This window comes from Myotis nattereri (genome assembly GCF_964212035.1).
Source record: "Myotis nattereri genome assembly, chromosome: Y".
NCBI classification, from domain to species: Eukaryota; Metazoa; Chordata; class Mammalia; order Chiroptera; family Vespertilionidae; genus Myotis; species Myotis nattereri.
The window spans coordinates 30329339-30355690 of record NC_138094.1 but is presented as its reverse complement, the minus strand read 5'-3'; the positions used below and the strand labels follow the sequence as shown (position 1 = coordinate 30355690).

The 26352-nt window shown below is 45.4% G+C and overlaps 1 protein-coding gene across 1 annotated transcript in view; it reads left to right on the top strand.

Annotated features, from left to right (window-relative positions):
• Window positions 1-23263, top strand: part of LOC308512411 (cyclin-Q-like) — a gene marked incomplete at both ends in the record, with an annotated part of 123066 nt that extends 99803 nt beyond the window's left edge. The window contains one exon of the mRNA XM_081082171.1: window positions 23056-23263. Coding sequence (XP_080938297.1) covers window positions 23056-23263 — 208 coding nt within the window. The remainder of the gene's footprint in view (window positions 1-23055) is intronic.
• Window positions 23264-26352: the final 3089 nt, after the last annotated feature.

Here is a 26352-nt window from a genome sequence, read left to right as displayed (position 1 = left end):
TGAAGAGGCCAGCAACCTTCTACAGGAATGGGGCTCCTTGTGCCCTCCATCCACTATGTTTATAGTTATGCTCATTGTCATTGCTTGCCAGTCTTCTTCGGAGTCTTAAACGGCCCAATCTGAGAGGTGGCCACTGATTTGCATGCACTATCATTTAAAAAATAAAAAAAGGGGGAATTTGCCGGAAGCCGGTCCATCCTTGCTGCTTGACACAGTCGCTGCAGGATAGAAACATCTGCACAGCATATGTTTCAAGGGACCTGGCATATATAGCATACTGTTCTTAATATGTTTGCTCCCCTTAGCGCTGAGTGTTTTAACCAAGGTCACCTCTCCGAGAAAGGTTGTTTCCCCAGGTAGGGATTTTTCTGTGAAGTTAAGGAGGGGATGAAACTCCTTAACTAAATGCCAGGTGGGTAGTTAAACACTTTAACTACAAACAATCATGCTTAAGCTACATAATCTTTACTCCCTGGAATGGAAATAAGAAAAGCCCTAACCTTTGTAATAGAAATTGACAGGATTAAAATCAACTGGTATAAATACGGATGTAACAAGAAAATAAACAGCAGAACCTCTCTGGAGATGGAGACCAGAAATTGGCTGGAGATCCTGGCTAGGCTGCTGATCAACTGAACACTGTCTCCGTGTCCTTCCTTCTTCGCCAACTCCATCTACGCCTTTGGGAAACCCTGTACCTGCTGGGGTTGGACCCCGGCAGGGAGGCTGCCATCACCTGAAGGCTTAGGGGAGGTGAGCAGAAAAAGGCTGGATTCCGGCTTGTCAAAGAGCTCTGGTGACCCAAACCCTAGGGGAAGACTGAGGAGAGCACCTGTGGAGAGAGAAAAAGTAATTGCATCTGGCCAGCTCTCCTCTGCCCGGGGTTACTAAAATGTCCCCATCCAGACAGTAGGGACAGTGGACTAGCCCAGGGCAGGGAGCTCTTTTCTAGACAGAGGGCTGCGGTGGGGTGGGAGTGGGTCACCCAGCCTGGCCCAGGGAACTAGGTAGGTAAGTGGCAGCCACTACCACAGAGGGAAAGGGGTCCCCAGAAACACAGACCAGGGGTGGCGAGTGGGAGATTAGCTGGGGGTCGAGGCCTCCTGTTTCTCCCTCCACATCCGTGACCGCCCCAACACTCATGCCTGGAAAAACAGGATCCCCCTGACAGCCACCCACCCTCTGCCACCCCTTGCAGCCTAGTGGGTGTGGCACAGGCGCCCCTGTCCCAACCTTCTCTGGGCCTGCTAAAACACGCAGTCCCCTGATCTTGGGATGCTCCTGATCTCCTGATCTCGCGAGATTTCGCCCCCAAAGGAAAAAGGGCTCAGCCCCAGGAAGCTTGCCAGGCGGCGCCCCCCACTGTTTCCTTCCCAACAGCATCCCTGCTGAGCAGGAGACCATGTGGTGAGGAGCATGGCCTGGGGAAAAGGTAAGCTCACACTCTGGGTTCTTGCTGTCTCCAGTGGGGAACTTGCTCTAGTCACTGGCACCCCGCAGCCCCTCCCCCGCAGGCGTTTTCCATCTGAAAATGAGTTCCCACCTGGTTGGAGTGAAGGCCTGAGGTCCAAACCTGGCTCGCTGGCGTGAGGCCTTCAGCTTGCTGCGCCAGAGTCGCTGAGGGGACTTACACGCAACAATTCATGGAACTCTGGCATCGGCCTTTATTGTGTGACCTCAGCTGGCCGAGTTTGCAGTTGACCAAGGGGGCCCCCACAGGCCCCGGCGCCAACTCCCCCGGGATCTGGATCCTCAAGTCTGTGGGCTCTCAGGCCAGCCGAGCCCTGCTCAGGGCGTGGGGGACAGAGAGGGGGCCGAAAAGAGGCTGCTGGACGGTGGGAAGTGTCCGGGAGGGAGAGGTCGCTTTCCGCAGAGCACCAGGCCCGTCACTCATCATTGTCCTCTGGTTCAGCTGGTGAGAAAGCGGTGGTCAGGCTGGGAGATAAGAGGTGACTTCCACTGAGAGCGGCAGAGCCCTCTCCTGGTGTGAGTGTGCGGGTGCCTGAGTGTGCGTGAGTGTGAGTGTGTGAATTCTCACCTGATGATATGTTCCTGGGTTCCTTTTCATTCCTATTACTGATTAAGTTATTACATGTGTGTTCTTATCCCCCACTACCCCCACACCCCCACCCCCACCCCGCAAGCATGCCCTCACGCTCACCCCCTGGTGTCTGCGTCCATTGGCTAGGCTTATAGGCATGCATACAAGTCCTTTGGTTGATCTCTCCCCCTTAGCCCCACCCTCCCCTACCTTCCCTCTGAGGGTGATGGTCTGATCCATGCTTCTCTGTCTCTGGATCTGTTTTTGTTCATTGGTTATGTTGTTCATTATAATCCACAGATGAGTGAGGTCATGTGATATTTCTCTTTCTCGGACTGACTGACTGACTAGCTTTGCTTAGCATAATGCTGTCCAGCTCCATCCATGCTGTTGCAAATGGTCAGTGCCCCTTCCTTTTTTGCAGCAGCATACTATGCCAGTGTGTAGATGTACCACGGCTTTTTAACCCACTCATCTGCTGACCAGCACTTAGGCTGTTTCCAAATCTTAGCTATTGGAAATTGTGCTGCAGTGAACATAGAGGTGCATGCATCCTTTCAGATTGGTAATTCTAGGTTCCTGGGATATATTCCTAGAAGTGGGATCACTGGGTCAAATGGGAGTTCCGTTTTTAGTTTTTTGAGGAAACTCCATACTCTTCTCCATAGTGGCTGCACCAGTCTGCATTCACACCAGCAGTGAAGGAGGGTTCCTTTTTCTCCCCATCCTCACCAGCACTCGCCCTTTGTTGATTTGTTGATGATAACCATTCTGACAGCTGTGAGGTAGTACCTCATTGTCCTTTTGATTTGCGTCTCTCGCAAATTGTGTTACTAATTTGAGTTAGATTAGTGACTCTGAGCATGTTTTCATGTATCTATTGGCCTTCCTTTTGTCCTCCCTGTAAAAGTATCTATTTAGGTCCACTGCCCATTTTTGTGATTGGGTTGTTTATCTTCCTTATTTTAAGTTGTATGAGTACCCTGTAAATGTTGGAGATGAAACCCTTATCCGAGAGAATATTGGTAAATATGTTCTCCCATGCAGTGGGCTTTGTTGTTGTTTTGTTGATGGTTTCTTTTTTTTTTCCTATGAAGAAGCATTTTATTTTGATGTCGTCCCATTTGTTTATTTTAACTTTATTTTCCATTGCCCCAGGAGCTGGGTCGGTGAAGACATTCCTTCAGCATGTATCTGACACTCTGCTGCCTGTGGCTTCCTCTAATATTTTTAGTTTCCCGTCTTATGTTTAAGTCCTTTATCCATTTTGAGTTTATTTTTTGTGTATGGTGTAAGCTGGTGGCCTAGTTTCATTTCCTATATGTATCTGACCAAATTTCCCAGCACCATTTATTGAAGAGACCCTTTTGTCTCCATTGTGTGTCTTTGCCTCCTTTGTCAATACTAATTGAGCTTAGTGGTTTGGATTGGTTTCTGGGTTCTCTATTCAATTCCATTGGCCTATAGGTCTATTCTTGAGTCAGTGTCAGGCAGTTTTGAGAACAGCGGTTTTGTAAAACAGCTTGATATCTGGTACTGAGATACCTCCTACTTTGTCTTCTTTCTCAGGATTGTTGCAGCTATTTGGGGTTTGTTAGTTTTTTTAATATATTTTATTGATTTTTTTTACAGAGAGTGAAGGAGAGGGATAGAGAGTTAGAAACATTGATGAGACAGAAACATGGATCACCAGCTTCCTACACACCCCCTACTGTGGATGTGCCCCCAACCAAGGTACATGCCCTTGATCGGAATCGAACCTGTCACCTTTCAGTCCGGAGGCCAACGCTCTATCTACTGAGCCAAACCTGTTCGGGCTCAGGGTCTTTTTTTTTTTAATTACAGATGGATTTTTGGAGAGTTCATTCTAGGTCTGTGAAATATGCTCTTGGTATTGAATCAATAGTTCGCTTTGGGTAGTATAGCCATTTTCATGATGTTGATACTACCAAGCCACTAAGATGGTATGTTCTTTCATCAGTTTTGTCTTCCTCTATTTCTTCTTCAAAGTCTTGCAGTTTTCTGAGTAGAGGTCTTTTACCTTCGTAGCTAAGTTTATTCCTATGTATCATAATTTTTTTGGTGGGATGATAAATAGGATTTTTTTTTTCAAACTCTCTTTCTGTAAGTTCACTATGGGTGTATAAAATGCCATAGAATTCTTGGCATTAATTTTGTAGTCTGCTACATTGCGGAATTCACTTACTAAGTTTACTAATTTTTTGAAAGAGTCTGGGGTTTTCTATGTACAGTATCATGCCATCTGCAAATCATGACAATTTACTTCTTACTTTCCAATTTGGGAGGCATTTATTTCTTTTACTTGTGTGATCACCGTGGCTAGCAGTTCCAGTACCATTTTGAACAGAAGTGTTGAAAGCAAGCATCCTTGTCTTGTTCCTCTTCTTGAGGGAAATGGCTTTAGTTTTTGCCCATTGAGTATGATGTTGGCTGTAGGTTTTTCATATAAGGCTTTTATATGGGGAGGGATGAATCTTCTATTCCCACTTTTAAGATTGTTATCAGGAAAGTCTGTTGCACTTGGTCAAATGCCTTTTCTGCACCAATTGATATGATTATGTGGTTTTTCTCTCTCAATTTGTTTATGTGATGTATCATGCTTATTGATTTGAGGATATTGTACCAGCCTTGCATCCCTGGGATAAATCCCACTTGGTCATGGTGTATGATCTTTCTCATGTAATGCTGGATCCAGTTTGCTAGAATTTATTTGAGGATTGCAACATCACTGTTCAACTGGAATATTGGCTTGTAAGTCTCTTTCTTTGTGGTGTCTTTTTCTGGTTTTCATATTAGGGTAATGCTGACTTCATAAAAAGAGCTTGGAAGCATGCCTTCCTCTTGAATTTTTCGAAAGAGTGTGAGAAGTATTGGTTTTACTTCTTCTTTGAATGTTTGGTAAAACTCCCCTCTGAAACCATCTGCTCCAGGGCTTTTGTTTTCTGAAAGCTTTTTGATTACTGTTTCAATTTTATCACTAGTTTTCAGCTTGTTCAGGTTTTTTGCTTTTTCATGATTTTTTATTGGGAGCTTGTATTTTTCTAGGAATATGTCTCTTTTGTCCAGATTGATGAGAGATGTTTAATGAACCAAAGACGCAGAGGTAAGGCGAGCACACAGGATGATTGATGCCGGACAGAGGGTGATAGCTCGCTCAGGCATGTAGCAAACTATTATCTCTCACCATTGTTTTTATTGGGGTTTGGTACAAGGTCAGTGCATCAGCAGTTAATCAATTAAATCTTGTTTTGTTCTATATTATTACAATAGCTATTGAGGACAACTTGCAGCTGTGCCCTCCCTCTCTGTTCTGCAACCATGACTATTTAATCCTAGCCTTTCTCATGGAGGCAAATGTTCCTGGAACTCAAGATTTTGTGCAATGTTGACCCAGTGCGACTCGCTTGCAAGTCATGCTGTGCTCCTGATAGAACATTCACTTCTTCTTGGCAGGATTTCAGATCCTCATTTACAAATGTCCAGCTACAAATCCCCCTTTTCTTCTTGCTTCATTTGATGGAGCATCAGAGATAACACAGCTGTTTTTCTCTTAATTAGTTGTTTGGTTTTCCTGAGTCCTTGGAAGACTAAATATAAAATGATACAAAGATGGAGTATTAATAATAGTATTCCAGCAGAAGCTCCTAAAGTGGCTTGTAAATGGGGTATAGGATTTAATTGTTGCAATCCCTTAACAATATTTTTAACACATTTTGCCCAGTTAATTTATCCAATTTCTTTTGAAATATTTTTTTTATATATGAGTTTGTAAATGTAGAATTTATTTTTTTAGATTTTTATGATGGAACAAATGTTTTGTAACCTTTTTCCATGGAAACAAACTTTCATTATAAGGTACAGGAGTAATGCAAAATGATGAATAATTCTAGTTGTATTTCATATGCATTTGTCTTTGCAGACTTACAATTTGATCTTCTATCATTAACAAAAATGGTAATCGAACACAGGCTTGTACAAAGGCAGTTTTGTTAGCATTACATTGTAAGGTGTAATTCCAAGAGTTATTTTTATAGATTTGCTTATTTTATGCAAATCTATGCTTTCAAAGAGTGTAAGGCAGACCCCAATTTCCATAAGTCAGATTGAACAGGATGTCCTTCTTGATGAGGTGTTGGGGGGGGGGCAAATCCTCCATCATGCCATACAATGCTTTCATTTGCTTGCATGGATATGGACTTGTTCTCTCCTCCACGCCATCGTAGATCCGCTCCATTGGCTTTGGAACGGGCAGAACCTGAAGGGCTCCAATCAATGACGCTTCCATAGGAAGTATTAGATAAAACCCAAACTGTCTCTCCTCGGCAGGATTCCCAGTGGACCCAACTGAACAAGTGTGTAAACGTAGGAACATGACATGGTTGAAGTAATGGAGGTGTACTATTGTTATCCCAACTAACATTTTTAAAACCATGGGCACTCAGAAGAAACAAACGCCTGTTTTTTTTTTGTTGTTTTTTTTTGTTTGTTTGTTTCAGTAGTAGTGTTTTCAAAATGTTCAACAGGGCTTGTGCCTGTATTGTTAAACAATGGTCTCCTTGACCTAAGCATATTGGCACTTCCTGTGTTCCAGTGGTATAATTTTCTATGACTCTACCTTCCTCTTCTGGTTTTAATGGACCTCGATAATCATAAGGTCCGGGTAACCAATTTGAGTCATTAATATAAATTCGAACCTTTGAATCCAACCAAGAAACACCTCTATTCAGTGGGGGATTAGAAATGTAAGCCCAATATGTATGATTCTCAGCATTTACCTGAGTGGTTATTAGTGCAAGCATAGCAAGTAACAAAGTTGATGGCATCACTTCTTTGCCATGATGCCAAACCAGTTGTTCTCCCTCTTTCGTAAGATTCTTCACCTGACCCCAGGTTGGTACAGATGAATGTTGTGTTTACTGTAGAGCTTTGCGGATAGGAGGCCCCATCAATGTCATCTCTGAGAAATCCTTGGTCAGGGCACTTAAGTAGAACTTCCTTTTGATTCCCATGTCTCCGCTTAAGACGCCTCTCAGGAACCCAGAACTTTTCTTTACTTGTGGAAATATAAGCATAACCTCGCCCCCATCGTAGGACCCATGCAGGATCCCATGACTGAGAGGACTCATTATGATAAAACACAGGTTGATTCAATTCTTGTGAAACCTCCTTTACCCAATGTCGCTGAGCAGCAGTGCTGTCATCTCATCTTGATTTAAAAAATTTAAAGTAAATAGAGCAGTTAATAGTCTTCATTTAGGGGATTCTCTCCCTTTTTGTTTTTTGAGCATTTCCTTTAAGGTGTGATTTTGTCTTTCAATAATAGCTGGTCCTGTATTGTTACAAGGGATGCCAGTGATGTGAGTGATATTGAAAAAATGTTTGACATTTTGTAGATAGATATGCAGAACCATTATCAGTCTTAATATTTTGAGGTATTTCCATTACTGCAAAAGCTTTTAGTAAGTGAGTAATTACTGCATATTGAGAATCAGTGACAATATTTACAGCTTGAGGAAAATGTTGTAGTAATAAAACAATGGCAAATAGTTCTGCCCATTGTACTGAAGGGTATGGAGATTGAATTACCTTTGTTAGCTGTTCAGAATGAAAACCAGCTATTTCTAGCTTGTTATCATTAGTATAAATAGTAGGGCCTTGAATTGGTTCATTAGCTACAATATGAGGCAATATTCATTGAGTTTTCTTAAGAAATTGTAACCTTTTATTTGTAGGATAATGATTATGCATTTTCTCTAAAAAATGAGCACAAGCAGTTTGCTAATTATCGCATATTTGAAACAATTTTTGAATATTTTTGACAGTAAAAGGTACTATAATTTCTTCTGGATATAAACCACATAATGGTTTTAATCTTAGTCTTCCCTTGTAAATAACTTGGCAAATTGTTTGATTATAAGTCTGTATTTATTTCTGTGATTTATGAGGCAAGAAAATCTATTCAATAACATTACTATCTTGAACAAGTAACCCTGTAGGAGAATGCTCAGTTTGGATAACTAATAATTTAAAATTGTCTATGGAGAGAATTCTATTTAATTGTGTTTGTTGTATATGCTGTTCTATCCAAGTTAATTCTTTTTCTGCAGCAGGGATTAAAACACGTGGGCTATTTAATTCAGATGGTCCCTTTAGGATTTGAAATAAATTAGTCAATTGATAAGTAGGTATATCAAGGCTGGGTCTCAACCAATTAATGTCTCCTAATAACTTTTGAAAATCGTTTAGAGTCTCTAAACTGTCTCTTCTAATTTGAACCTTCTGTGGAATAATGGAGACATCTGGTAATTTTTGCCCAAGATATTTCCATGGCTCCTGCCAGTGTTTCTTTTCTGTGGCTACTTCTAATTTTTAGTCTTAGAATTTTTCAAGGAGGTATTGGTAAATCTCCTGTAATTGTGATTGAATTTTAGAAGCTATTAAAATATCATCTATATAATGATAAATTAGAGTATTAGGAAATTTATTTAACTATTTCTAAAGGTTGATGCACATATGCCTTACATATACTGGGACTGTTGAACATTTCTTGTGGTAAGACTTTCTATTGATACCGTTGAGTGGGTTGCGCCTGATTTAAAGCCGGGACAGTAAATGCAAATTTCTCATAGTCTTGAGGTTGTAAAGAAATAGTGAAGAAATAATCTTCGTGCCTCTTCCTGAGAGAGAGCCTTTTTAATTGGTGTTGTTAATGTTGACAGAAAGTCAGTATAAGGCTCTCCCGTTTGTGGAGTAATTTTAGTAAAAGCAGGAGATGCCTTTCCAGGTGTATCCAGTCTCTTCCAAGCTCTTAAACAACATAATTTTATCTGAGTGATATGCAAATCTGAAAAAGCTGCCTGTGCTTGCAATTGCCCATCATGTCCAGACCCAGTTAATTCCTGAAATGTTGGTCCTGGAGGCTCTTTTGCTGCATTTTCTCTAGCCATAACGTCAGCTTCCTCTCTCCACCATGTTTTAAATTGTAAATATATTCCTGGATCCAGTACAGTTTTGGTCAAAGCTTCCCAATCCAGGGGAATTAGCAAAAATTCTGAGGAATAACTAGTAAGTAATCCCATCACAAACAGGGAATGCATGACATAAGAATTAATTGCCTCTTTTAAACTTTTGAGCAGTTTAAACTCATGAGGATGATGAGCCACATTAACATAACCATTTGGATATTGGGCTATTGTTGCAGATCCAGTGGCATTTGCTGCTGCTGTATCAGAAATGCAAGGAAATTATTATCTCTTCTCCATGTGGGAAGAACAATCTCATCTCCATGTTCTGAATCGAATAATACTTTGTTTATTTCAGTAGGCAAGGGCAGCTGGAATTGCCTATGTGCCCCTGTGGAATAATGTGGTGTGTCTGGAGGAAGAGCCGAGGGAGTTACTCCAGGCTACTCTGACAGTGGCTGTTGAACTGGAAAAGCATTTTTGAATAACTCCTGTAACTTATTTGTGGGTTTAACATGAGGCAGTGGGATACCACATATTAAAGCCTTTATATGAATCAGCAAATCTTTTAATAACTCTTTTTTGTCATCCCTTGTTTTGATTTTCTTTTTTAATCTTGTCCGTTCACTACCACTTGAATCAGTGCTACTAGTTTCACTTTCTGACAAATCCCGATGCCCTCTTTATCAGTCTCTTCTATATCTTCCTATCCCTTCAACTTCTGTTCAAAATCTTTCCTTTTTTGGTCTAAATTATTTTCATAAGGCAGAGATGGTAGTGGTCTATTAGGCATGTCTTTATCAGTTTCACAAGCAGAGTGAGAACGAGAGCTAGTAACTTTAACTGGAGTAGCCTTATAATCTGATTTTGACTGCAAAGATTTAAGAGCCATAGTAATCAAAGTACACAAGGACCAAACTTCCTGTCCTATAGGATCTCCATTGTGATGAGCGTGTTGTAGCCCATGAACAATCTGTTTCCAAACCTTTAGATTTAACTGATTTCTGCCTGTCGGCTCAAACCAATAACAATGCCTTTTTATTTCTCTAGCTAATTTTCTAAAAGTGTCTTGAGACACACTTACCCCAGTGCTTTAAAGCACTGAACAGAGCAGAGTCATATATTGACTCTCTGCCATTGGTAAGTTCCCCATTGTGCTGCCTGGCTTACCGAAAGTTTTGCATACACCATTGCAGACTTTTTCCCTTTCAGTCCTGTGCGTTCCCCATACTTACCTTACGGTCCCTATTTTGGCGCCAAGTGTTGAGGGATGTTTAAGGAACCAAAGACGCAGAGGTAAGAGGAGCACTCAGGATGATTGATGCCGGACAGAGGGCTACAGCTCTCTCAGGCATGCAGCAAACCTTGCACTCTCACCATCGTTTTATTGGGTTTTGGTACAAGGTCAGTGTGTCAGCAGTTAATCAATTAAATCATGTTTTGTGTCCTGACCAGTTTATCTCAGTGGATAGAGCTTCAGCCTGTGGACCCAAGGGTCCCAGGTTCGATTTCCATCAAGGGCATGTGCCTTGGTTGCGGGCACATCCCCAATAGGGAATGTGCAGGAGGTAGCTAATCGATGTTTCTCTCTCATTGATCTTTCTAACTCTCTATCCCTCTCCCTTCTTCTCTGTAAGAAATCAATAAAAAATAAAATAAAATAAATTAAATCTTGTTTTGTTCTATATTATTACAATAGCATATTGAAGACAACTTGCAGCTGTGCCCTCCCTTTCTGTTCTACACCTACAACTATTTAATCTTAGCCGTTCTCAGGGAGGTAAATGTTCTTGGAACTCAAGATTGTGTGCAATGTTGACCAGCGTGGCTCGCTTGCAATTCTCACTGTGCTCCTAATAGAACATTCACTTGGCAGGACTTCAGATCCTTGTTTACAAATGTCAAGCTACACAGGTTGTCCAGTTTGTTGGAGTAGAGTTGTTTGTTGTAATTTTTTACAATCCTTTGTATATCTGTTGGGTCATTTGTTATTTCACCTCTTTCATTTATAATTTTGTTTATTTGGGTCATCTCTCTTTGTTTCTTGGTGAGCCTGGCTAGCGGTTCATGATTGTTGTGTATCCTTTCAAAGAACCAGCTCTTGGTTTCATTGATCTTTTGTATTTTTTTGGTCTCTTTGTTGTTCCTTTCTGCTCTGATCTTTATTATCTACTTCTTTCTGAGGACTTTGGGCATTTCTTGTTGCTCTCTTTCTAATTGATTAAGTTGCTAGGTTAGACACTTCATTACCATTTTTTTCTCGTTTTTGGAGGTAGGCCTTTAGAGCTATGAACTTCCCTCTCAGGACTGCTTTCATGTGTCCCATAGATTTTGGATTGTGAGTTTTCATTGTCATTTGTTTCCAGGATGCTTTCCATTTCTTCTTTGATCTCTTTGGTAACCCAACCATTGTTTAACAGCATGCTATTTAGCCTCCAAGTGTTTGATTTTTTTCATTGTTCTTGTTGCAGTGGTTTTGCAGTTTTATGCCATTGTGACCTGAGAAGATGCTTATTATGATTTCTATGCTCTTGAATTTGAAGAGACGTTGCCCATGTCCTAATCTATAGTCTGTGTTTGAAAATGTCCCCTGAGCACTGGAGAAGAATGTATATCCAGTAGCTTTGGGATGAAATGTTCTGAAGATGTCAAGTCTATCTGAACTGAGAGTCATTTAGGATTGCTGTTTCTTTGGAGGTTTTTTGTTTAGAGGATTTATCCAGTGGTGTAAATGGGGGATTAAAGTAACCGACTATGAATTTATTGCTATCTGTCCCTTAATACCTCCCAGAAGTATGTATTTTATGTATTTGGATGCTCCTGTATTGGGTTCATATGTGTTTACCAGAGTTATATCTTCTTGTTGAATTGCCCCCGTTAGTATTATACAGTGGCCTTCCTTATCTCTTGTTATGGCCTTCACTTTAAGTTCTATTTTGTCAGATATAAGTATTGCCACACCAGCTTTTTTCTCATTTCCATTTACCTGAAACACTTTTATTTTCCATCCCTTCCCTATCAGTCTGTGTGAATCCTTAGCTCTGAGGTGGGTCTCTTACAGACTGCAAATATATGGGTCATGTTTTCTTATCCATTCACCTACCTTTTGATTAGAGCATTTAATCCATTTACATTTAATGTTGTTATTGATATGTACTTGTTTGTCATCATTTTTATTCTTATATTTTTGTTTCATCTTGCCTTTCTGTTTCTTCTTTTTACAGCAGTCCTTTTAGCATTTCTTGCATTGCTGGCTTGGTGTTAATAAACTCTCTTAGCCCTTTTTTGTCTGTGAATGTCCAGATTCCATCTGCAATTTGGAATGGTAGACTTGCTGGGTATGTATTCAGTCCCTTGTTTCACATTACTTTGTGTATTTTATTCCATCCCCTTCTGGCCTGGTGTGTTTCTGTTGAGAAATCAGTTGATATTCTAATGGGAGGTCCCTTGTAGGTAACTTTCTGTCTCTCTCTGACAGTCTTTATGATACTTACTTTGGTATTGATGTTTAATTATTATGGGTTTGGTGTTGGTCTTTTTAGGTTCATCTTGTTTGGGACTCTATGTGGTTCTTGCACTTGCATAGATATTTTCTGGCCAATATCAGGGAAGTTTTCTGTCATTATCTCTTCCAACATGTTTTCTATTCTGTGCTTCACTTCTTCTCCTTCTGGAATCCCTATGATGCGGATGTTGTTTTCTTGGGTGTTGTCCCAAAGCTCGCATAGGCTCTCCTCTTGTATTTTAAACTTTCTTCATCTGACATGTTAGTTGCCTCCATTTCATTTAACTCCTTTTCTGTTGATTACACTTTATTCATTCCTTTGGGGAATGCCTCTTTGTCTCCCTATGTTTTGTTGTAACATTTGAATTGTATCTGTTTGCTAGGTTCAACTGCTTTGCTACCCAGGTTCTTTTGGGGGTGTTTTACTGGTGTGATTTCTCAGGTCTTCTGGGATAGGTAATCTAGTGGAGCTCCCTTCTTGAGCTATTTCGATTCTCTGGAGGTACTTGGTTCTGGACTGTTAGTTTCTTATTTGTGGATAAAGTGTTATCAAGGATTAGCAATGTGACTGACCCGCAGCATTGTTTTGCAAGGTGTTTTGTATGTGATTATTGTTCCGGCTCTTGTGGAAAAGGTTGTCTGAAGTCTCATTTGTATTTGCTCACTGTTCCCAAAGACCATTGCCTGGATTTAAGGAGTCATGGGGCCTGCTTCTCAGAAAATGTGACTTTAACCAGTGTGGTGTGATGGTCGCTGGATTAGCATTACTCTGAAACTCACTATGTGGGCCCAGTGCCCATGAGTGTGGCGAGGAGGGTATTTAGTAGTTTGTGGTTGAGGCAGTGGGATTCTGGTCAAAGTGATTTCCCTCTCTGAATCATGAAGGAGTTTAGGATCCAGCAGCAGAGTGTCCTGAGGTAGGAAACCCGGGGCGGATGTGGGGCAGTGCCATGGATCCTACTGAGGGAGCCATGCACCCTTGGTTGGAAAGGCACATGCCGAGTGATAGCACACAGAAGGGCCCAGGAGCTGTCTGCAAAGGGTGTGTGCTTGTGGGACCCACACACTGGATCAGAGTGATTGTGCTGTGCCTCTGGCCCGTGTAGGGAGAAGTCCCATTTTCTGCTTTGGGGGATGAGCAACCATAGTTGGAATTGGATGCCCAATGCCTGCTTACAAAGGTGCCCAAGTATCATATACTGGGGCAGTGGGCTCAGGAGGTCCTTGTGCTAGAGTGACGCTACTGTGGGGACTGGATGCCAGCATGTTGAGCCTTGCAGCAGGCTCAGAGGACTTGAGTGCTGGATTGGTACAATGCAGTGACCAGAGCTCTACAGATGAAAACAAGGAAGTCTGACTATCCTCTGCTGGGTCGTTCAGCCCTTGGTTGGATAGTGTGCCCAACCAGCCAGGGCACATCTCCAGTTTTCAGATTCCTCCACGGTGTTCTCAAAGATTTTCACAGGAGCCCATGGCTTCCAACGTACGTGCATTAACTGCTCTTTCCTTGTTTGGGGACCATTTGGTTCTTACTCTGACCTAGGTTGACACAGGTGACTGGGACCATGGGCCACCAGGGCAACCAAGTATTGGAGGGTGTGAGGCCATTATGAGCTGAACCAGCATGGATGGAAGTCATCTTCAGGTGAGCTGGTTAAGGGAGCTGCCTAGGGTGTGTAGAGAAGCCCTGCACCTCTTCCATTCTCATCATCAGGAAAATCGGTGGGATCTGCATCCTCAGGCCCCTCCTGGGGGAGCAGAAACAGGAGCAGCCATTGTATTCTCAGGTCATGTCCCCCCAAAATCATTTGTTCTCCTGACTTTTCATGGGGTAAAAGAGAGCGAGCGCAAGCTCGAGATAAGAAGCTGTAGTGTGTTAGGGACCCCATGTTCAGCAACTCTGCTTGCAGCAAGGCTGGCATGAGAGCCCACAGACTGACTTAACTGGTGTTTGGTGTCAGGTAAGTTTTGGTCTCTTCCCCTGAGCTTGCAACACTCAGGGTAAGGGATGGTTCTTGAAACAAAGTAACTAGTGCACAACCTGTCCCCTGGCTACAGCCCAAGGTGGTCAGGGAGGCCTGGGAGATAGAGAATGGGGATGGAGAGACCTCGACCTCATGCATTGGGAGTGTCAGGCCTCACACAGATGCTGCTGGTACTAAGATCACCTGGGTGGTAACCCCTCGTGTTACTAGTGTCTCAGCCACATTGAGAGTGGCTATTTATGGACATACTGGTCCCAGGACCCTGAGAGGAGAGATCAAGGCCATGACTGCAGGGTAATTTGAGGCAGAGAGAATTGTCAGCCCTGGGCTGCCAGAAGGTGCCCTCCTTAGTATGATCCACCTGTGCAGAGGATGAGGCTGTGGGGCATAGCGGAGCTCAGGCCAAGAGGGAGACACCCTGGAGCTATGCCTCCTGTGGCCCCATCGCTGAGCTGGGTTCTCCACCCTTCTTTTCCTCTACCTCAGCTGTGGGAGGGGCCTCCATTCATAACTGCTACCCAGAACTCGTGGGTGACACCTCATCAGTAAATTGACATACTTGCAGATCATTCCTAGTTCTCCCTGGGACTATCACACCATCACCTCCCCATCCTCCTGAAGACCTGACCGGGTCCCTACACCATGGCTGAGCACGGACCTGCTGAGCACCTGGATTATGGCGGGTGATTGTCACCTAAATGGACACTCCTGCTGTCTGCCCATGACCCTGATCGTGTCCACCGCTGCCACACATAGAGTGGCATGCTCCCATTCTCCGGTGACTTCTTATGCACATTCGCATCAGGCTGGCCCAGGTGATGGCCATGGTAGCCTTCCATCAGGAACCAGGGCCTTGTTCTTGTGTCACTGTCCCATGACTCACTCAGAGATATAAGTGCAGGCGACTGATTCAGGCCTCAGTTACTGCACGTGGAGAAGGAAGTCAATAGATGGCCCTTGCCAAGGTCTCTTGTCTGGAGAGAGAAGTAATGAAACTTGGAAAGTGAAATGCTTCTGTAATTTCTTAAATTCTGCCAAACCTGAGGAATTACTTCTACTCATCATTGTGACTCAGAACCCAGCTTCAGGTTCACAATGGCCAGCTATCAGACAAGTGTAAATGAGCAACATGGTTGTGACCAAAAAAAGGATGGAGAGGTCCCTGGGCAAGCCATGAGGCCAAAGAGCTTCACACTAAAGGAACTCTTCCAGAGACGGGTGCCCACGTAGGCAGCAGGAAGGATGGGACCTTGGAAGCTTATCTAAACCTAGAAAGCAATGTGACAGTTGACCAGGGCATGGAAAAGACTCTCACTCTGTGTGGAAAGTTGTATGAGCAGAAGACCCGCAAGCCATGTTTCAACTACTCTTGAAATAGTTTGCAAAGGCGCATGTCAGTTTTTAATTCTCAAACATTTAAAATCACAGGGTGCTAAGTAGTGATTTTACTACTTTATTTATTTACATGTATGGTATGTTTATAACAGAGTTTTTTTGTTTTTTCTTTTTTTAAATATATTTTATTGATTTTTTACAGAGAAGAAGGGAGAGGGATAGAAAGTTAGAAACATCAATGAGAGAGATCGATCAGCTGCCTCCTGCACACCCCCCAGTGGGGATGTTCCCGCAACCAAGGTACATGCACTTGACCGGAATCAAACCTGGGACCCTTGAGTCCGCAGGCCGACACTCTATCCACTGAGCCAAACCGGTTCGGCTATAACAGAGTTTTTAATATTGTGATAAAAATTTGTAATGGCTATTGAAAAATAACAACTTTTCCTATGGTTATTAGGATTGATGGGCAGTGTATTCCTGGAGGTACCACTCTGTGAGGCGTGCTCTACAGTGCAAAGCAAGACCAGCATGTGATTTACTCATTTTCCAGCACAGTTGTTTTGTTTTTTCATTTCTCTACTCAGACAAGTGAGGGTTTTTGCCTCAGAGATACTCTGAGGAAGACGATGACATTCTCATGAAGTGTCCCTGCAGATCACCCGGGATGGCAGTGGATGCACCTTAGGCACTCAGTGACTGTTCTTGAGTAAATCAAGGATTGAAGAGAGAGAGGAGAGGAGTCTGTCTTTGGCAGGCGAGGATCATCCGACGTGGGGACATCCCTGAGAACATGTCCACTCTGCCATTGCCTTCTGCCAGCCCTCCTGCAGCACCCTTGGCATTCAATGGCTAGACCCAGGCATGTCCTGGATGTGAGGCATGTTCTCCTTGGGGAGCAAGAAAGAGGGGCAATCCCTTGTTTAGGTCTAGATGTCATTGGGTCTGACGTGAAACCAGGTCTTGTAGGGCACAGGCAGGGCAGGTAGTGCCAGCAGAGACTTGTGAGTTTGAAAAAGGCACAGAGGACAAAATATGGTAGGAAGAGGTCTGACTGCAGAGGGAAAGAAGCCAGGTGGAAGGCTGTCTGCTCGAAGGCTGGGTTAAGAGAGCGGACGATGGGAAAGCACATGCATGGGGACTGTTCCCCAGGGCCTCTGAAGGCCCACAGAGGCAGGGCTTGCTGTGGAACCCAGGAAGTGCATCCTACTGCCTCTCTGGTGCCTCTTTGGATCCAGAAAGGCAGCTGGGATGTTGATTTTCCTTCTATACACTGTAGCTTGTCACGTTCTCCAAAACAGCTCAGAAGAATTGGGGAGAACTCCTGATTTCTGTTATCAGTGGGTGTCCCCAGCATGAGATTCCTGATGGGCTGACTGACATTCCAGGGATACATAAAGAGGGTCCCAGACTTGGAGCACATTCTAAGGACCCCCTTCCTTCAAGAAAAGGTCACAAGGGCAGATAACCTGGGATCGCACTAGGAATTTTGTGACTGGAGAAGGAGGTTGCACAGGACGGCCCTACTCATGAGCATAGAGGCTACTGTGTCCTGTACATAAGTGAGGGCCATGATGAGAGCAGGTGGCAGGTGACCAGGTTGTGGTGAAAACATCCCCCAAATTCATGTGTGGGTGCTGGGAGTTGGCCCGGCCTGTCCAATACTGGGCAGGAAGTTCTCTTCCCCCAGTGCCACAGCACATGCCCTGGGAAAGCAGGCTCCGCATGGGGGGGTGGATAGAGGAGTGTTCCTTTCTCATGAAGAAGGCATGTTGGGCTCAGACTTTGTTCCTCAGTCATTCTATGTGGTCCCTCCTGCCTCCTTGTATCTCCTGGACACTGGAATCTCAGAGAGGCTGCCTGAGCTTGGGCTCCTAATATTTTCCAGTTTCTGCCTGGTGCATGTAATATCTATGTTAATGAGAAAATCTCAGCCCCCAGGTGGCACCACTCAGGCTTTAAGCCCATAATACCAAGTCTAGACTCAACTGCTGACCTAATTACTGTTTGAACCTCTTCTAGAAACCTCACCAGCCAGCCTGTAATTTTCTGGTCAATACCACTGTGGTAATCTGTCACTTGGTCCCTCTGCCTGCAATATGAGAGTTATTTGGGCATCACAATGCAGGGGGTAGACTAGAGTAGAAAAGTTGCTCCACTCTGTCTCTTTCTCTCTCTCTCTCTTTGCTCCCCAACCCCACTCTCTGGCTCTATCTCTGTCTGTGTCCCCTTGATTTCAAAAGATCCAGTGTGTGACTCAGTACAGCATGGGGATATCCCAAACTATGGCATATCCTTACATGCCAAGCACAGCTTCAAATCTTCTGAAGGGGAAGGTATATCTGTGCACTCTGCTTAATCCTGAGAGAGGACATCTTCCCTCACAATCTGAGTGAGAGTTTTAGGCCTGGGCCCAGAAGGAGCTTTTTGAAGCCAAATTTGCATGGATTGTTACCTGGGGTTGAGCAAATATTAGTCATTTATACAGACTTTGGCAGTCATGTTTAGGGCCGTGGCCCCTGGAACTTGGCTGGGACTAACCTGCTGCCTGTGAACGGTTGGGATGTGGAAGAAGATGCCTGAGCTAAAGAGAATGCCCTCTGTAGCATCTCCTTGGTAAGGATACACAGGTCTTTTGGCCCACATTTATTTTTCTCTGTGCCTCCAAGATTCCAAAGAGCCCACGACTCTCAGCCCTCAGTGGCTTTCAGAATTGGATAAGTCACATCCCAGGTTCAGCTGCCACACCCCTCCTCTGGTCTCTCCACAACCCACATTTTCACATTTACTATTCTCAAGCCAGTGTGCTGAGCTGATCTGTTTCAATGGGAGGGAATGCCCTTTACCTCCCCAGAGGGAGGGTGACAGAATCTCCTGCCTATACTCCCCATCATCTTAGGTTTAAGGGATCCACCCAGTTTCCTTCTACACCGCTAGCCTTTTAAGTTCTCAAGTTGATGCAGTCAGTGTCTTTGAGTTTCCCCAATGTTCACCTTGTCCTGAGTAATTCACTTGGTCACATTCCAAATATGCATCCTCTCCCTTCTCCTGATCAATCCCTAGATGTGATTTTGGCCTGACCTCCTCTGGGGAAGACTTGCTCCTCAAAACCTGGAAGACCAACTGTCCCTCTGTTCCTCTTTGAATGGGCACGGGATTTGCAATTGTAGGTAACATCAAGTCTCAGGGGCTGTTTGTTACTCAATACTGTTTCATTGAAATTCTTTCTCTCTTGAGATGATACACTGCCTCCCTAAAGGTGTGTTAACAGGAACATTAGGGGATTTTTATGTGGCATCAACACCCCCATCAAGTCTACTTCCAGGCTGGTTTCCTTTCTTTTCCTTTCATGAATAGAGCTAGGGTTTAGTTGGAGGTGTGGAGAGTGCAAAACCCCATCAGGGTTAAATGCCTGGAGATCCAGGGCTAAGGTTTTGCTCTCAGGTGGAGGTAGCCATTTCAGCTAGGACCTCAAGAGGAAGGTGTGGTCACACAGGGCATAATGGCTTCTGAAGAGGCCAAGGAGGGAACAGAATCTAGAGCGTGAGAGTCAATGCCCAGGTCTGAGCACAGGGCTCCCTGCACCACGCTGCTCTGGTGTGTCAGGAGCCTAAGGTGGCCCCCAAGGACCTGCAGGGCAAGAACCCAGAGATTTGTCCTTTCTTCCTTACAAATGAGCAGACTTTGCCTTTGCCTCTGGATGCAGGTCTGCCTTAATCCAAAACATTTTGATTTCTGTTTTGATGTTTGCCATTCATAGAGGTTCACAGGGCAAGTTTTCCCTGTGTCTGAAAGTCGAGTATTGCTAAGGAGCCTATTGTAGGCCAAAGTAGCAAAACCCTTTTTGTAGTTTTTAGCGGACGGGCTGTGTGTGTGAAAACAGGTCTTAATGAAAGTCTTTCATAACAGCCAATTGATGTTTAGAAAGAGAGGAAGGGAGTGGGTGGAGAGAGAGACAGAAACATTGATGTGAGAAACATCCATCAGCTGGCTCCTGCCCATCCCCTAACAGGGGTTAAGAATGGAGCCCTCAAGTGATCTTTGGGGGGCATGGGTGGATGCTCAAGGCACTTAGCAACACTGACCAGACTTGCAGTCTTTTATTGAGAGGAGCCTTAGTTGTGACATGTGAGCCCTCTGTTGTCATGGATAAAGTGGTCATTCTAATATTCATAGAAGGAACACACAGTAAAATGTACATGTTGGAATTAATGGTTATTTTTCTCACCTCCAACTCCCCCATGCTTCAAAAAACGTTTGTGTTGCTTTTATATTCCTCATTGAAAATGTGTCTAAGGCCTCAATGGTACCCATTGTGTGGGTGTTCCTTAATATTCCCCATCTATTTTATTTCCTGGAACTTAGCAAGAGGCAGTCCTGGGCCACAGGCTGCTCCCTACTCCAGTTGTTTTCAGTCCTTCAGTGATCCTCAGAAACGTTTTCCCTGGAACGGGTGGGATCATCTCTCTGGTTTCCCAGTACTCACTGCACAGCAGAATTCCAGCTAGCCAGTGGGTAGATGCGGGAGGTGTCCAGTGGTCATCTCACCCCTCCTTGGTGCCTGGTTCATGTCCTGCCAGTGGCAGAGGAGAGGCAGGGCTGAGTGACTTTGCGACCCTAAGTAGAAAACGGGGTTGGGGTAAATTGGTCGCGCTCGAGTTATTGCTGGAGCAGTGCCTTTGGCCCTCAGCTGGTCCCTCTGAAGGGAGAAGGGCCGGGTTTGCTCATGCTCAGCCTGACAAGATGCCTTGCTCCTGACTGTCTCCCATGATCTCTTTCATAGCAGCTTCATGGGGATGAGCCTCCCAGCTCCATGCAGGCTCCTGGAACTGGCATGTCAGAGCCTGCTGAGGGATGAAGCCTCGGCCATCGCTGCTCTGGAGTGGCTTCCTATGGAGCTCTTCCCACCTCTTTTCATGGCAGTCTTTGGTGGGAAGCACAGCTGAGTCCTCAAGGCAATGGTGCAGGCTTGGCCCTTCTCCTGCGTTCCCCCTGGGGCCCTGATGAACCATCGGCAGCCTTACCAGGATATCTTGCAGGCTGTGCTCGAGGGACTCGATGCCCTGCTTGCCCAGGACACTCGACCCAGGTACGGGGGATTCAATAGCCTGGTAGCACCCTGGGGATCTGAGCAGTTACAGCTGGGATCTGGGAGTGTGAAGGGCCAAAGGGAGAGCTGAGGCAGGCCTTGGAGCCACCGCTGGGGTCATTCTGGGAACAGGGTTTGGATATATAGGGCTGATGAAAATGCCGAGGTTGACCGAAGGGACACGAGCCCACACCTTCCTGGTGCCACCTAAAGGTACCAGGAATGGGGACCATGAAGGATCCCAGTCACACCAGGAGCAGGTGATTCTGGGACATTGAGTCAAAAGTCGAGTCAGGTGTCTGGCCCTGCTGCCCACATTCCTAGACTCATGGTCTTATTTCTTGTTATCATAATGCACCCCAGAATACCTCCTATTTTCTCCACAGGAGATGGAAACTGCAGGTGCTTAATTTACAGAAGAGAGTTCATCAGGAGTTCTGGATTGTGTGGGCCGGCAACAGAGCCCATGTGTGCTCACTCCTGGAGCCTGAGGCCCTGCAGCCCATGAGGAATAGGGGGAAAGTGCACAGCTTAACGGCCAGGCCAAACCCACCCTTGTCCCCCGTGGAGGTGTTAGCAGACCTTTGCCTCAAGAAAGGTGTCCTTGATGAGTCCCTCATCTACCTGATTAAGAAAGTCAGTGAGGGGAGAGGTTTGCTCCACCTTTGCTGTAAGAAGCTCCAGGTTTTTGTGATGTCGAAGCAAAACACTAACATCCTGGATATGGTGCAGCTGGACTCTGTCCAGGATTTGGAGGTAAACTGTACCTGGAAGCTGTCCACTCTGAGGAAGTTCGCTCCTTACCTGGGCCAGATGGGCAATCTGTGCCGGTTCCGTCTCTCCCATGTCTTCACGTCTTCTCACACCACCTTGGAGCAGGAGGAGCAGTGTGTTAGCCTGGTCACCTCTCAGTCCTCAGCCTGCCCCACCTCCAGGAGCTCAATTTGGATGATGTCTCCATCCTCAGAGGCCGCCTGGAGGAGATCCTCAGGTGAGGGGTGGCGAACTTTCCCTGCAGACCAGAGCGAGCCCTTTTCCATTTCAGTGCACAGAGACGGGCTGTCCTGTGTGCCATCCCTCAGCAGTGCTAGAGTGCCTGAGCCACTAGAGGGGCCACACAGTCAGTGTCTTGTTCACCTCTCTGTCACCTTGCATGTTGTGACATAAACCCCCAGACAAAGGTAGGACGCATGCACTAGGACAGAGGCTACTAAACGGACTCCTTGCTAGGAATTGGCATAATGGAGGCTTCGGGCCAGGGGATGGTAGCTTTGGGCATCCTTGTAAGTGGTGTCGAAGGGAAGATGATGCAATAGAATCAAGTGAGGATTGCAATGACAAGGGGAAAGCCAATCAGAGGTAAGGTTTCAGGGGTTAAGTTCTGCACTTAGAGATTTGGCCATGGCAGGCTTTCACTCCAAACCTGCCTCAGGTCACCTGTCTGCCAAGGGTTGCCATAGGCTCTCACAAACGGAATGCATGGTAAATGCAGGATTCCGGAGGGAGTCATTACAAAATGGGATAGGTGGTTTGGAGACAAGAGTGATCTAAGTTCCTGGAGGGTGGCAGCCCTCGCTGGATGTTGCCTGACTGTGCCGAGGTTGGCCCTTTCTGCACATCTGCCAGAGGCCTCATTGGGCTAAGAGATGATGGTGACAGGGGTCGAGGCTGTGGCTGGAAGGAAGCCCGAGTTGCAGGCATTTCAGGACATGTCTCCAATACTAAATTGCACTGGGTGCCTCCTGCTTCAGACCCTGGGTCAGGCTCCTTCCTGAGCTCCTCCCATCTTTACCTCCCACCTTTATGATCACAACACCTGTGTGTTTCGGCCAGGGGTGTATGATGTGCTCCACTTGATGGATGAGTAAATGGAGTGTGTGAGGTTTCATCCAGTTGAATCCATCACGGAGCAGATAACAGATGGAGAAAGATTCCACTCAAATTTGCTAGTACTTGAATGTCACTTTTCACTGTGCAACATCCTGTGTTTGATCATCATCCGGAACACTGTAGGCTTTGGTGACATGGGCCTCTTTATCCTGAAGGCTTGCATCATCCTCACCTGCCTCTGCCCACGAGGTCCATCCCCCACATGTAACTGCTCTATGTCTCCCCAGGTGCCTGAGGACCCCCTTGGAGACCCTGTCCATCACTAACTGCCTGCTTTTCGAAAGAGACTTGCGACATCTCTCCCAGCACCTGAACATCAGCCAGCTGAAAGTCCTGAGTTTCAGTGGGCTCAACCTGACCATTATCAGTTCTGGGTCACTCCAATTTCTTTTAGAGATAGCCTCCTCTACTCTTCAGGACCTGGACTTGGATTAGTGTGGGATCATGGAGCCCTATTGCTGGATATCCTGCCAGCCCTGAGCCACTGCTCCCAGCTCACAACCCTAAGTTTCTGTGAAAACCCCATCTCCATGACCTTCCGGAGGACCTGCTTCGCCACATTGTCGGGCTGAGCAAGCTGAATTGCGTGATTTATGCGCCCCCCCCCCCCCGGAGAGTTATGAGGAAACGAGTGGCACCATCAACCTGGGCTGACTTGCCCAGATGCATGCCGTGCTGAAGCATATGCTGCAGGAGTTGGGGCGGCCCAGCATGGTCTGGCTCTGTGGTTTAGCCCTGTCCTCACTGTGGCTGTAGAACCTTCCATGACCCAACTCCCATTCTGTGATCCTGTTGCTTGAGTGTCCAGCTGGGTGCACATCTCATAGGCTTTACTCTGGGCACTTGGACACTGAAGCCCAGACATAAGTGTACCATACAGGAACACAGCAGCCAGTTTCAGACAACTACTCAGGGTGGGGGGAAATGCTCACAGGGGACTCGATGGTTTCTTTGGGGAGATTTGTCCTAAGGAGTTAGAAATATGCACCTGAATCTCTCAGGGGGAGGGATTGAGGCTTGGGTGGTAGATCCGGGGATTACCTTTGCTTGAATGGTTGTGAATAAATGTCAGTAATTAAAAGAACTGGATGTTAACTGTCTGATATCCTCTATGACATGTTAGCCTGACTCTCCCACCTGCAGTTACTGGCCAAGTAAGAAGGCATGAGCATCGTGATGCTCAAACACTAGGCTGGTTGAGGTTGGTTACAGGAGATCACATCACCATTTATCCTTTCTGGTTTAGTGGTTCTTTCTGGTGCACTGGTACCTACTCACTTACCTCTGACTGTTCAGTGGGTCAGCGCACACAAGGTACATCCACAGGGACTGGAACAAGTGGCTTCCTGTAAGCACCACTGAGGTACAACTTCTCTGGGGCAGTCACAGGTAACTAGTCCATTCCCTGGACTAAAACTCCTCCCCACTGGGAGCCTCCCTCACTGCCCTGTGTCCGCTTCATGGTAGGGCTTCCCTGTGCACAAGTCAGGCCCCCAATACTGAAAGGGACATCAGCCTGCCAGGAACCCAGAGCCCTGGCCTCACAAGTCCATGCCTGTCATTCCACTGGATCAAGCCCCTTCTTGAATTCAAGTTCCTGTGGCCTGTAAACACATTTACATTCTTTTCAGAAAAGTACTAAGCTGGCATAAACCTCTGCTTTGTTCTGTGTCCCATCCTAAGAATAGGACATCCTTTTGTAGAGGATGGTCTAATGTTCGAAGACTTTCCCCTCACGATCCTCCTTCCCATCAATCAAGGAGGTGGTAAAGCAACTCTGAGCCAGTGACAGGCCCCTGGTCTGAAGAGTGGACAGCCCCAAGCCAGTTCCCGGAGAGCACTTAAATGGACACAGGTGAAGGTCACACCAGCGAGATGGGGGTATGGAGGGCCACCTTTAGGGGAAATACAACCAAGTGAAAGGGAGATGCCCTAGTGTGCTGTTGGATCCCACATTCAATGGACAGTTAGCTGGCCAGCAAGGAACAGACTCCCTGCCCACCTGCCATTGCATTCTGGACCTAGGCTGTCTCAGTTTGCTCACTGAGTGGCCTGCCAGTGGAGCACCTAGTGAGAAGACCACACATCCAGGCCCAGGGGCAGGGCTCCATTTGCAAGTATGTCTTCCTAAATGTGAGGAAGTTAGTCGTGATTTTTCTCCTTCTGCCTCTCATTCAGTGCCAGCCACTCATGTGCTTGCTGCTTTCTGCTGGGTGTCAGCAACTTCCTAGCTTGTCACATACAGCACCTGGCCCTTCATTCTCTTTTTATTGTCATTCCTTTCTTTTTCTTCTACCTTCCACTCTTCTGGCTTGGGCCCATCAGCCTACAAGCTCATTTTTCTGTTTCTTAGAACATTTCTTATTGATTTCAGAGAGGAAGGGAGAGGGAGAGATGGATAAAACATCAATAATGAGACAAAATCATTGGTTGGCTTTCTCCTGCACATCCGCCTGGGGATCCAAACATAAACTCCGGTCCCTGCTCCAACTGAGAATTGAACTATGTCCTCTTGCTTCATAGGCCTAATGAGCCACACTGGCCCGGCACACTCTGCTTCTTCTAGTGGGAAGAGAAAATGCTGAAGTCGCTGTAACAGCCAGTGAGCTCCCCAACCCCACCAAAAAAGAGAATAAGAGAAAAGGGGTCAGAAAATACAAATCTCTTATAGCAAATGCACTCTGTCTCTTCCTCTCTCTCTCCTATTCCATCTCCCTCTCCCTGTCTCTTTGTCTGACATGCACCTTGTCTTCCCATCCCCACCTTCACAGGAAATAGTGTCCATAATGGGAATCAGAACCTCTGGAATTTGAGGAAAAGTACACAAATGGGCAGGTTCTGAGGGAGGAAGGGCAAAGGCAAAACATCCTGTGGTCTGGGTGTTAATTCCTCCACACATAGAGATTGTGCCAATTACCTTGTGGGGAGATTCACCTGTGGGGCCAACTTATGTAAAGCTCTTGTCAGCATGTCCTCTGGAATTTCCCAATGTTATTAGCATTGATAGTATTTATTAACCACCAGATGCTAGATAAGGAAGAAAATAAAAGTCAGTGCACCCTGGCCAGTGTGTCTGGGCATTGTCCTGTGCACCAGAAAGTTCACCGATTTGATTTCTGGCCAGGGCACATGTTCAGGTTGCAGGTTCAATCCCCAGGCATCCAACATTGTTTCTCTCTCACAGGAATGCATGCTTCTGTGTCTGTCTCACTCTATTTACCTCTCTCTAAAGAATCAATTTTAAAAACCCACCATATTAAGACAAAACAAAGGAAACTCATTGCTGCATGTTGCCTCTAAAACAGAGTGTCCTGCACTTGATGCTTTATTTGTTCTGTAGACCACAACTGAGAAATCTAGCAAAATATTGGAATCTGGAAATTTCCATCAAAATATTCAGAAAAGCATAGTATCAAGGCAATGAAGGTTAGAAAGCTTAGACAGTGACCACATCTGTGAAGATGGGCACAGAAGGGGCCTGGATAGGAGGTGACTGCTGGTGCACAGTCATCTTGGACATGAAA